The sequence below is a fragment of the Mytilus galloprovincialis genome, chromosome 9 (assembly GCF_965363235.1).
Source record: "Mytilus galloprovincialis chromosome 9, xbMytGall1.hap1.1, whole genome shotgun sequence".
Taxonomy (NCBI): domain Eukaryota; kingdom Metazoa; phylum Mollusca; class Bivalvia; order Mytilida; family Mytilidae; genus Mytilus; species Mytilus galloprovincialis.
In genome coordinates, this window is record NC_134846.1 from 94,241,685 (window position 1) to 94,253,679 (window position 11,995).

Genomic DNA, 11,995 nt, shown 5'->3' on the forward strand with positions numbered 1-11,995 from the left:
TCCATTCTTTATGAGCATGTCCCAAGCCAGAAGTCTGTTGTCTAATGGTTGTGTTGAGCCTGTCCATTCTTTATGAGCATGTCTCAAGCCAGAAGTCTGTTGTCTAATGGTTGTGTTGAGCCTGTCCATTCTTTATGAGCATGTCTCAAGCCAGAAGTCTGTTGTCTAATGGTTGTGTTGAGCCTGTCCATTCTTTATGAGCATGTCTCAAGCCAGAAGTCTGTTGTCTAATGGTTGTGTTGAGCCTGTCCATTCTTTATGATCCTGTCCCAAGCCAGAAGTCTGTTGTCTAATGGTTGTGTTGAGCCTGTCCATTCTTTATGATCCTGTTTCAAGCCAGAAGTCTGTTGTCTAATGGTTGTGTTGAGCCTGTCCATTCTTTATGAGCATGTCCCAAGCCAGAAGTCTGTTGTCTAATGGTTGTGTTGAGCCTGTCCATTCTTTATGAGCATGTCTCAAGCCAGAAGTCTGTTGTCTAATGGTTGTGTTGAGCCTGTCCATTCTTTATGATCCTGTCTCAAGCCAGAAGTCTGTTGTCTAATGGTTGTGTTGAGCCTGTCCATTCTTTATGATCCTGTCTCAAGCCAGAAGCCTGTTGTCTAATGCTTAAGACTAGTTATGGTTTGTCAAACTGTTTACTGTTTGATTTTATTAGCTCAATCATTTCACTAATTTGATTCTCTTTGATAGCCTTCATACCATACCTCATTATCTTTATACCAATAATTTATCATTTTTATTATTTTACAGGCGTAACTACAGAAAGACATGGAACCTTAACCAGACAGAGCCTGTAGCTGGCAACTACTATCCAGTTAATAGTAGGATATTTATCAGGGTATGTCATGGTTTTATTAAGGGGTGGGATAGTCATGTAACAGAGCCTGTAGCTGGCAACTACTATCCAGTCAATAGTAGGATATTTATCAGGGTATGTCATGGTTTTATTAAGGGGTGGGATAGTCATGTGACAGAGCCTGTAGCTGGCAACTACTATCCAGTCAATAGTAGGATATTCATTAGGGTATGTCATGGTTTAATTAAGGGGTGACACCAGCTGCAACATACTATCCAGTTAATAGATGGATATTCATTAGGGTATGTCATGGTTTAATTTAGGGGTGACACAGCTGGAAAATACTATCCAGTTAATAGAAGGATATTCATTAGGGAATGTCATGGTCTAATAAAGGGACGGGATGGTTAAATTAAGGGATGTGACAATTGTTTAATGACAGAGACTGTAGCTGGCAACTTCTATCCAGTAAATAGCAGGATATTTATCAGGGTATGTCAGGGTTTAATTTAGGGGTGAGACAGCTGGAAACTACTATCCAGTCAATAGTAGGATATTTATCAGGGTATGTCATGGTTTAATTAAGGGACAGGACACTCATGTTATGAATGAGTCTGTAGCTAGCAACTACTATTCAGTTAATAGTAGGATATCTATCAGGGTATGTCATGACTTAATTAAGGGGTGGGACACTCATGTTATGACTGAGTCTGTAGCTAGCAACTACTATCCAGTTATTAGTAGGATATTCATTAGGATATGTCATGGTTTAATTAAGGGACGGGACACTCATGTTATGACAGTCTATAGCTGGCAACAACTATCCCGTTAATAGAAGGATATTTATCAGGGTACGTCATGGTTTAATTAAGGGATGAGTCATCTGGAAACTACTATCCAGTCAATAGTAGGATATTTATCAGGGTATGTTATGGGTTAATAAAGGGATAGGGCACTCATGTAATGACAGAGCCTGAAGCTAGCAACTACTATCCAGTCAAGAGTAGGATATTCATCAGGGTATGTCAGGGTTTTTATTAAGGGGTATGACAGTCATGTTATGACAGAGCCTGTAGCTGGCAACTACTCTCCAGTCAATAGTAGGATATTTATCAGGGTATGTCATGGTTTAATAAAGGGATGGGACTGTCATGATATGACAAACATAATCTGTAGCTGGCAACTACTATCCAATCAGTAGCAGGATATTAATCAGTGTATGTCATCATCAATTAAGGGTTGGGACAGTTTTTAATGACAGAGCCTGTAGCTGCAACTTCTATCCAGTCAATAGTAGGATATGTTTCATTAAGTTAGGGTTTAGTGTTGGAATAGTCATGTAATGACATATATAATATGTAGGTGTCAACTACTATCAATAGTAGGGTATTTATCTGGGTATTGCAGGGTTGACAGTCATGTAGTGACAGATATAATCTGTAGCTGGCAACTACTATCAATAGTAGAGTATTTTGAACAGATATATCATGTTAAGGAGTGGTATTTGTGAAAAATACTAGTCGAGAGAATGTTAAATTTAGCGAGCTGTAAGGCCAGGGAAATTTATTCTCAAGACTGGTATTTTTCGCAAATACCCCTCAAGAACATGCTATATCTGTTTAATTACACTGAATGTTAAAACATTCAAAAACACATTGATGATTGGGATGTTACGCGTCCAGCCGGATAGAGTATTTTGGCAAATACCATGGCAGAGAGGTTAAAAAAGGCATATCCTTTTTGCATATTCCATGGCGCGTTAAAAAATGAACAATTTTCATTTGATAACAGTAAATTGGTGAAAAAAACACTGGCTATCAACCAATCAAAACCCAGGATTCTTACATGCCGTGTAATTAATCTGGATATTGCAGTGTTTAATTGAGGGGTTTGACAGTCATGTAGTGACTAATATAATCTGTAGCTGGCAACTTCTATCAAGTCAGTAGTATGATATTTATCAGGTTAAGTTTAGGTTTAATTAACTGTTGGGATAAGCATGTAAAGACAGATATAATATAGAGCTGGTAACTACTATATAGTCAATAGTAGTGTATTTATCTGAATTTGTCATGGTTCAATTCAGTTTTGGGATAGGTATGTAATGGCAGACATACTCTGTAGCTGAAAACAACTGTTCAGTCAATAGCAGGATATTTATCAGGGTATGTCATGGTTTAATTCAGTGGTGGGATAAGCATGTATAAATGACAGACATACTCTGTAGTTGAAAACTACAATTCCGTCAGTAGTAGAATATTTATCAGTGTATGTCATGTTTTCAATAAGGGGTTTGGCAGTAGTGTTAATGGTCGATTTTATTTTTGTAGGACCCAGCACCAGATGCCCAGTTTACAGTGTTAACAGACAGGTCACAAGGAGGTAGCAGTGTTAATGATGGACAAATAGAACTTATGGTAAATATCTTTGCACTTTGCAATTTTTTATACTAGAAGTATATTTTTCCACGGAATAATTTGAAGACAAAATCACAATTGTTTTTTTTTCCCACTAGGTAACCATATAAAATTTGAATAGTTTACAAAGCCTTTTAATACGCCTGATGACAGCTGAGAGTTAAATGGTGTTCTTTTACACGAGTTATACACTTATAATTATTTGTAACTTCATTCTTCCTTATAAGAACCTCAAGTTTAATTATTGTAGATTTGTATGGTCATTTCTTAATTGTGTATTACAGGTACATAGACGTTTGTTACATGATGATAGTTTTGGGGTTGGTGAACCATTAAATGAAACTGGAGCTGACGGGAAAGGTCTGGTTGTAAGAGGTAAATGATCACACTCCTCCCCAATAATAGAGAGGTAATATATCAGTTTCCTTGTCACCAAGACCTATATCTATTTATGTTTATTTATTCTGGTATGAACTAAAATGAAACTGGTGCTAGCATGAGAGGTCAAATGATTAGAAACCACACTTGTATGATGTATGAAAGTGGTGTTGAAAGGCAGGGAGTGGCTGTTAGTATCAAACCCTTGAGAGTTTATACAATCTATCAATTGAAAATTTGCTTTGAACGTTTCTTAACATAAGTAAATGCAAGGAAGTATGTAAACTTTTGGCATGATAAAATTTCAGGTAAACATTACTTAGTGCTGGATACTATAAAGAACTCTGCTAGACAGCACAGATTGATTGGTTTATGGTTATACAGACAGCCTGTGATAATGTTAACTAATGTATCAATGGACAGAGAACAATGGTATACTCAGTTTAACACTCAGGTATACTCAGTTTAACACACAGGTATACTCAGTTTAACACACAGGTATACTCAGTTTAACACACAGGTATACTCAGTTTAACACACAGGTATACTCAGTTTAACACACAGATATACTCAGTTTAACACACAGATATACTCAGTTTAACACTCAGGTATACTCAGTTTAACACACAGGTATACTCAGTTTAATACACAGGTATACTCAGTTTAACACACAGGTATACTCAGTTTAACACACAGGTATACTCAGTTTATACTCAGTTTAACACACAGGTATACTCAGTTTATACTCAGTTTAACACACAGGTATACTCAGTTTAACACACAGGTATACTCAGTTTAATACACAGGTATACTCAGTTTAACACACAGGTATACTCAGTTTAATACACAGGTATACTCAGTTTAACACACAGGTATACTCAGTTTAATACACAGGTATACTCAGTTTAACACACAGGTATACTCAGTTTAACACACAGGTATACTTAGTTTAATACACAGGTATACTAGTTTAACACACAGGTATACTTAGTTTAATACACAGGTATACTCAGTTTAATACACAGGTATACTCAGTTTAATACACAGGTATACTCAGTTTAACACACAGGTATACTCAGTTTAACACACAGGTATACTCAGTTTAACACACAGGTATACTCAGTTTAACACTCAGGTATACTCAGTTTAACACACAGGTATACTCAGTTTAACACACAGGTATACTCAGTTTAATACACAGGTATACTCAGTTTAACACACAGGTATACTTAGTTTAACACACAGGTATACTCAGTTTAATACACAGGTATACTCAGTTTAATACACAGGTATACTCAGTTTAACACACAGGTATACTCAGTTTAACACACAGGTATACTCAGTTTAACACACAGGTATACTCAGTTTAACACTCAGGTATACTCAGTTTAACACACAGGTATACTCAGTTTAATACACAGATATACTCAGTTTGATATACACTATCTTCAGTTTAACACATATGTATACTCAGTTTGATTCACAGGTATAATCAGGTCGACATACACTATACTCAGTTTAACACACATGTATACTCAGTTTAATATACACTATACTCAGTTTAGTGTACACTATACACAATTCAATATATACTATACAAAATTTAATATATACTATACTCAGTTAAATATACTCTATACTCAGTTTGATATACATTACTCAATTTAATATACACAATACTCAGTTTAATAAACACTATACTCAGTTTGATGTACACTATAACCAGTTTAATATACACTATACTAAGTTTGATATACACTATACTAAGTTTGATATACACTATACTCTGTTAAATATACACCATACTTAGTTTTATATACACTATACTCTGTTAAATATAAACTATACTCAGTTTAATATACACTATACTCAGTTTAATATACACTATACTCAGTTTTATATACACTATACTCAGTTTAATATACACTATACTCAGTTAAATATAAACTATACTCAAATTATACACTGGTGTACAAAACATCACACAGAAAACTATAGACAACACAACAAAAAAAACACTAAAAACCTTGGTGTGATTTTATGTGCTCATGAATGTGTAAGTAGTTCCTGTTCCACCTGTGGCAACCATTGTAATTTGTACAAATTGGATGCCATTTCTCATTTGTGGAGGTAAAAAAAAATGAAAAAGGGTGGCATTGTGGCCTTGGCAATCACATATATTACCAAAAATCTAGTACACAGTACCAGCTGCCAACAAACCCAACAAAATAAACATAAAAAGACATACTGGTATAACACAAGTTCAGTTTATGTGTACTAGATAAAATTGAGAATGGAAATGGGGAATGTGTCAAAGAGACAACAACCCGACCAAATAAAAAACAACAGCAGAGGGTCACCAACAGGTCTTCAATGTAGCGAGAAATTCCCGCACCCGGAGGCGTCCTTCAGCTGGCCCCTAAACAAATATATACTAGTCCAGTGATAATGAACGCCATACTAATTTCCAAATTGTACACAAGAAACTAAAATTAAAATAATACAAGACTAACAAAGGCCAGAGGCTCCTGACTTGGGACAGGCGCAAAAATGCGGCGGGGTTAAACATGTTTGTGAGATCTCAACCCTCCCCCTATACCTCTAACCAATGTAGTAAAGTAAACGCATAACAATACGCACATTAAAATTCAGTTCAAGAGAAATCCGAGTCTGATGTCAGAAGATGTAACCAAAGAAAATAAACAAAATGACAATAATACATAAATAACAACAGACTACTAGCAGTTAACTGAAATGCCAGCTCCAGACTTCAATTAAACTAACTGAAAGATTATGATTTCATCATATGAACATCAGGCACAATCCTTCCCGTTAGGGGTTTAGTATCATACCATCATAACATATATGAGAAGAACATAACCCGTGAACTTGTTTTTAAAGTGATATTTGTAGACAGGCTGCCATCTTTATGATATGTATATAATTAACAGGTTTCTGGGCTGAGCACTTTACTTCCAGAGAATGTCCACATTTTAACACTAGAGATGATACCCCCAAATCCATTAACACCAATCAGTCTGAGGCAGGCTATAGTCAGATTGGAACATTTCTATGAGAATGGAGAAGATCAAGAAATGTCCAAGCCAGCAATTGTTGATCTGGTAAGTTGTCTGAGCTCAACCATATCCCTCCCCTCTATAAACCAACTTATTACCATGGGTCTGAATCTAGCTATAATAAATTGGAAATTAGATGAAATATCTAAAATAACCATCCCTTTGATGCCTACTGATTGAAAACATGATTTATTCATTTATAAAATTTGAACTAGATTTCTGCATTTGTAACTACTCTAAGATGTTGGCGTCTTGTAGAAAACAAAGTCCTGGATCATTTTAGAAGAAATTAGGAATTCATTAATTTTGGAAATGTTTTTTTGTGAATTGTATCCCTTTCCACAATTTGTAGATTTTATTTTTTGCACACCAAATGAGAGTGTTTGTGAATTTTGCACAAAGTTTTAAATTTAAATGTAGATTTTAGTTGTGTTCCTCCAGATCCATAAAAAAACATATTGATATGATTTTTATTTTTGGTTTCCCTATTACAGCTACTAATTAATTACTAATACTAAAATTATTTTTTTCAGCAAATGTTTGCTTTCTTCAATATAACTGGAGCTGTTGAGATGACACTTGGAGCTAACATGATGCTGAAAGATTTAAATAGACTTCAGTGGAGGGTTATGCCAAGTGGAGGTATATATGTGTATCTTAAAAGTCAACTTATAATTATAAAAAGTAGAATAACAAAACAGTATCAAACTCAAAGGAAAACTCAAATCAGAAAGTTCCTTATCAAATGGCAAATCATAAGTGAATCAAACAAAACAGAAAGTTCCTTATCAAATGGCAAATCATAAGTGAATCAAATAAATGGAAATCAACAGACTTGGTACAGGCATTTCCTCATGTAGAAAATGGTGGATTAAACCTGGTTTTATAGCTAGCTAAACCTCTCACTTGTATGACAGTAAAAACTTGCAAAACATACCTTTATAGACAAGAGAGTCCTTTTTTAACCCCAATATAAGTTGATTTAAATATCAAATTAAGGGTTATATTATGGCTTCCATTACAAAACATTTTAAAGAGATAAAAATATTATGAGGCTGCTTTACTATATTAACATAATTTCTTTTGAATGGGATTTTTTTTTTAATAAAATTGAATATGTTTGATAATTGCACTAATAGATAATAAAGGTTCTTGTTCGTGTCGATGTAATCTAAGATGTATGTCTTTAGTGGTACACAGTTTAACATAGATATAATGATTTTAATACATCAATAGTATCAGTTACACAAGTGACAACTAAACTTAGGCTCATTAGATCGTCTAGTTATGTTATACCTGACATTGTATACATATAACTTTATTTTACAGATGAGCCTACCATTCCATATGAGAGACAAATCTATAGAGAACTGAAACTTGATTCTAAGGGGAAATTACCACAGATAACTTTGAACCCAATGGAAATCAAAACATTTATCTTAGACTTTAATGGCTAATTATCTCTATACTAAATAAAGTATTCATACTCAGGAAAACTTATGAACCCTATAGATATAGATATGTGCAATATAACCTGTGATAATACTCTTTATATCAATAAATTATTTCATATTTGATGAGCTTTCATTATTTCATCAGTCACTAGAAAACTGATTAAACATCAATAATTAAAGCAGTAGAAAATAATGTTGATTTTGTTATTATAGAATAAAATGCATTTTTATACTCTTGGAGGAAAACTTGGATTCATATAGCAATATAGCTCTGAATCTAATCAATGAATATTTATACTGGTAACATAAATAAAAAATATAATCAGTTTTATAAAAAATCTTTTTACTAGGAAGAACAGTATACCTGTAAAAAGGTTTGTGGGTGGCAAGCCCAAATTTCTTCAAATTAATTTGAAATGGATCAGGAATTAGTATTAAATAATGTTTGGTTCCCTTATTCACATGAAACCAGTCCCTTTTTTCGTTCACCTGGCATGAAGGGCCAAGTGAGCTTTTCTCATCACTTGTCATCCGTCGTCATTAACTTTTATAAAAATCTTCTCCTCTGAAACTACTGGGCCAAATTAAACCAAACTTGGCCACAATCATCATTGGGGTATCTAGTTTAAAAATGTATACAATGTCCAGGCCAACCAATCAAGATGGCCACCATGGTTAAAAATAGATTATAGGGGTAAAATGTAGATTTTGGCTTATATCTCTGAAACCAAAGCATTTACAGCAAATCTGACATGGGCTAAAATTGTTTATCTGGTAAGATCTATCTGCCCTGAAATTTTCAGACCAATTTGGAAACTTGATGTTGGGTTGCTGCACCTGAATTGGTAATTTTAAGAATATTTTGCAACTTTTGGTTATTATCTTGAATATTATTATAGATAGAGATTAACTGTAAATAGCAATTATGTACAGCAAAGTAAGAACTACAAATAAGTCAACATGACCAAAATGGTCAGTTGACCCCCTTAAGGAGTTATTGCCCTTTATTGTCAATTTATAAGTTTTCAAAAATTTTGTAAATTTTTGTATAATTTTTACAAAATATTTTCCACTGTCACTTCTAGGCCAAGTTCATTATAGATAAAGATAATTGTAAGCAGCAAGAATGTCCAGTAAAGTAAGATCTACAAACACATCATCATCACCAAAACGCAATTTTTGTCATGACTCCATCTGTGTCCTTTATTTAATATGCCCATAGACTCAGGTGAGCAACACAGGCCCTTTAGAGCCTCTAGTTTTATTAGTTCTTAGGTCCACCACTGATAAACCTCATCAAACCAAAGTAACCAACTATTGATTAACTCATTGTATTATATATAAACCTCATCAAACCAAAGTAACCAACTATTGATTAAATCATTGTATTATATATAAACCTCATCAAACCAAAGTAACCAACTATTGATTAACTCATTGTATTATATACAAACCTCATCAAACCAAAGTAACCAACTATTGATTAACTCATTGTATTATATAGAGATAAACCTCATCAAACCAAAGTAACCAACTATTGATTAACTCATTGTATTATATAGAGATAAACCTCATCAAACCAAAGTAACCAACTATTGATTAACTCATTGTATTATATATAAACCTCATCAAACCAAAGTAACCAACTATTGATTAACTCATTGTATTATATATAAACCTCATCAAACCAAAGTAAGCAACTATTGATTAACTCATTGTATTATATAAAGATAAACCTCATCAAACCAAAGTAAGAAACTATTGATTAACTCATTGTATTATATATAAACCTCATCAAACCAAAGTAACCAACTATTGATTAACTCATTATATTATATAGAATTAAATATCTTAGAATGGGATTATGACAAGATTGAGAAGCTAGAGACTGTAAAAAGCTGGTGTCACTCAGCTAGGTCTATCTGCTTTCTTCCATTATGCCCACTTTCCAATATTATTGACTAGAATATAATTTGACTAAAATTCTCTTTTTTGTTATCTTATATTGCTGATCGTTTTCTGTATAGTTTTTTTATGGCCCCGCAAAGAAGTTGTCGGTGCCATATAGTTTTACCCTTGTCCTTAATTCCGTAATTTCCAAATTCCGTCATTCCGTCAATCCGCAACAAACCATTATACAGAGTTTTTTTCTTAACGCCTTCAGATATTGGGCTGATTTTTTGTATGTGAGTTAACCATGATGAGTTATAGATCAAGTTAAAGTTTTGTTCCGCTCGGCTCATTTTTGCCGAAATTACAGGTTTTGGACTTTGATAAATTGTTGAAAATCAGTTATACAGACTTTTTTAGATCACCTGGCCCAAAGGGCCAAGTGAGCTTTTCCCATCACTTGGTGTCCGCCGTAGTCGTTAACTTTTACAAAAATCTTCTCCTCTGAAACTACTTGGCCAAATTTAACCAAACTTGGCTACAATCATCACTAGGGTATTTAGTTTTTAAAATGTGTCCTGTGACCCGGCCAACCAACCAAGATGGCCACCATGGCTAAAAATAGGTAAATGTAGATTTTGGCTTATAACTCTGAAACCAATGCATTTAGAGCAAATCTGACATGGGGGATAAATTGTTTATCAAGTCAATATCTATCTGCCCTCAAATTTTCAGATGAATTGGACAACTGTTTGTTGGGTTGCTGCCCCTGAATTAGTAATTTTAAGTAAATTTTGCTATTTTTAGGTTATTATCTTGAATATTATTATAGATAGAGATAAACTGTAAACAGCAATAATGTTCAGCAAAGTAGGATCTATAAATAAGTCACCATGACCAAAATGGTCAGTTGACCCGTTAAGGAGCTATTGCCCATTAAAGTCAATTTTTAACAATTTTTACTAATTTGTTAATTTTTTGTAAATTTTTACAAAATATTTCCTCTGTATCTAAAGGGCGAAGTGTTTTATAGATAGAGCAAATTGTAAGTACCGAAAATGTTCGGTAAAGTAAGATCTACAAACACATCACCATCAGCAAAACACAATTTTGTCATCAATCAATCTGTGTCCTTTGTTAAATATGCACATAGACCAAGGAGAGCGACACAGGCTCTTTAGAGCCTCTAGTTCTAATCGCTTTCAGATATTGGGCTGATTTTTGGCATGTGAGTTAACCAAGATGAGTTACAGATCAAGTTTAAGTTTTGTTCCGCTCGGCTTATTTTTTGCCGAAATTACAGGCTTTGGAATTTGATAAATTGTTGAAAATCACAAATATACAGACTTTTTTTCTAAATGCTTTCAGATATTGGACTAAATTTTGGTATGTGAGTTACTCCAATTATACAGACTTTTTTTCTAAACGCTCTCAGATATTGGTTTAAATTTTGGTATGTGAGTTACTCATGATGAGTAACAGATCAAGTTTAAGTTTCGTTCCGCTCTGCTAATTGTTACCAAAATCAGAAAAGGGTTAAAAACTTTAAAAAATTGTTGAAAATCACAGTTATATGGAATTTTCTTCTATACGCCTCCAGTTATGAGCTGATTTTTAATATGTGAGACTTCCATTATGTTTGTGTCCACATGTGTTATCGAAATTGCAGATTTTTCAAATTTTTGAGACGGGGCCATTTGTGTCGCTTTAACACATCTAGTTTTATCTTCTGTAGCTTTTGCCCATTGAACAAAAAGATGGGATAATATCAATTGAAGGGTAATAACTCCTTAAAGAAAACAAGTGACAATTTCATCTATGCTAACCTATTTGCAGATCTTGTGTTGCTGAACCTTTTAGTTTTTTTTCAAAGTTTATATCAAACTATTACAAAATGCAAATTACCAAGAATTATTAAAATGTGTCATTCAATTTCTATCTATCCATAATAGTTTCAAAATAAAAGGCAAATTCATAAAATTA

General features: G+C 33.7%; 1 protein-coding gene across 2 annotated transcripts in view; it reads left to right on the plus strand.

Annotated features, from left to right (window-relative positions):
• The window catches only part of LOC143046414 (lysosomal alpha-mannosidase-like), a 64,147-nt gene extending 55,904 nt beyond the window's left edge, over nt 1-8,243 (plus strand). For both annotated transcript variants that reach the window (XM_076219573.1, XM_076219571.1), the window contains exons 20-26: nt 751-838; nt 3,127-3,213; nt 3,498-3,588; nt 3,900-4,045; nt 6,543-6,713; nt 7,202-7,310; nt 7,998-8,243. In XM_076219573.1, coding sequence (XP_076075688.1) covers nt 751-838; nt 3,127-3,213; nt 3,498-3,588; nt 3,900-4,045; nt 6,543-6,713; nt 7,202-7,310; nt 7,998-8,125 — 820 coding nt within the window. In that variant the 3' untranslated portion in view covers nt 8,126-8,243. The remainder of the gene's footprint in view (nt 1-750; nt 839-3,126; nt 3,214-3,497; nt 3,589-3,899; nt 4,046-6,542; nt 6,714-7,201; nt 7,311-7,997) is intronic.
• The last annotated feature ends 3,752 nt before the right edge of the window (nt 8,244-11,995 follow it).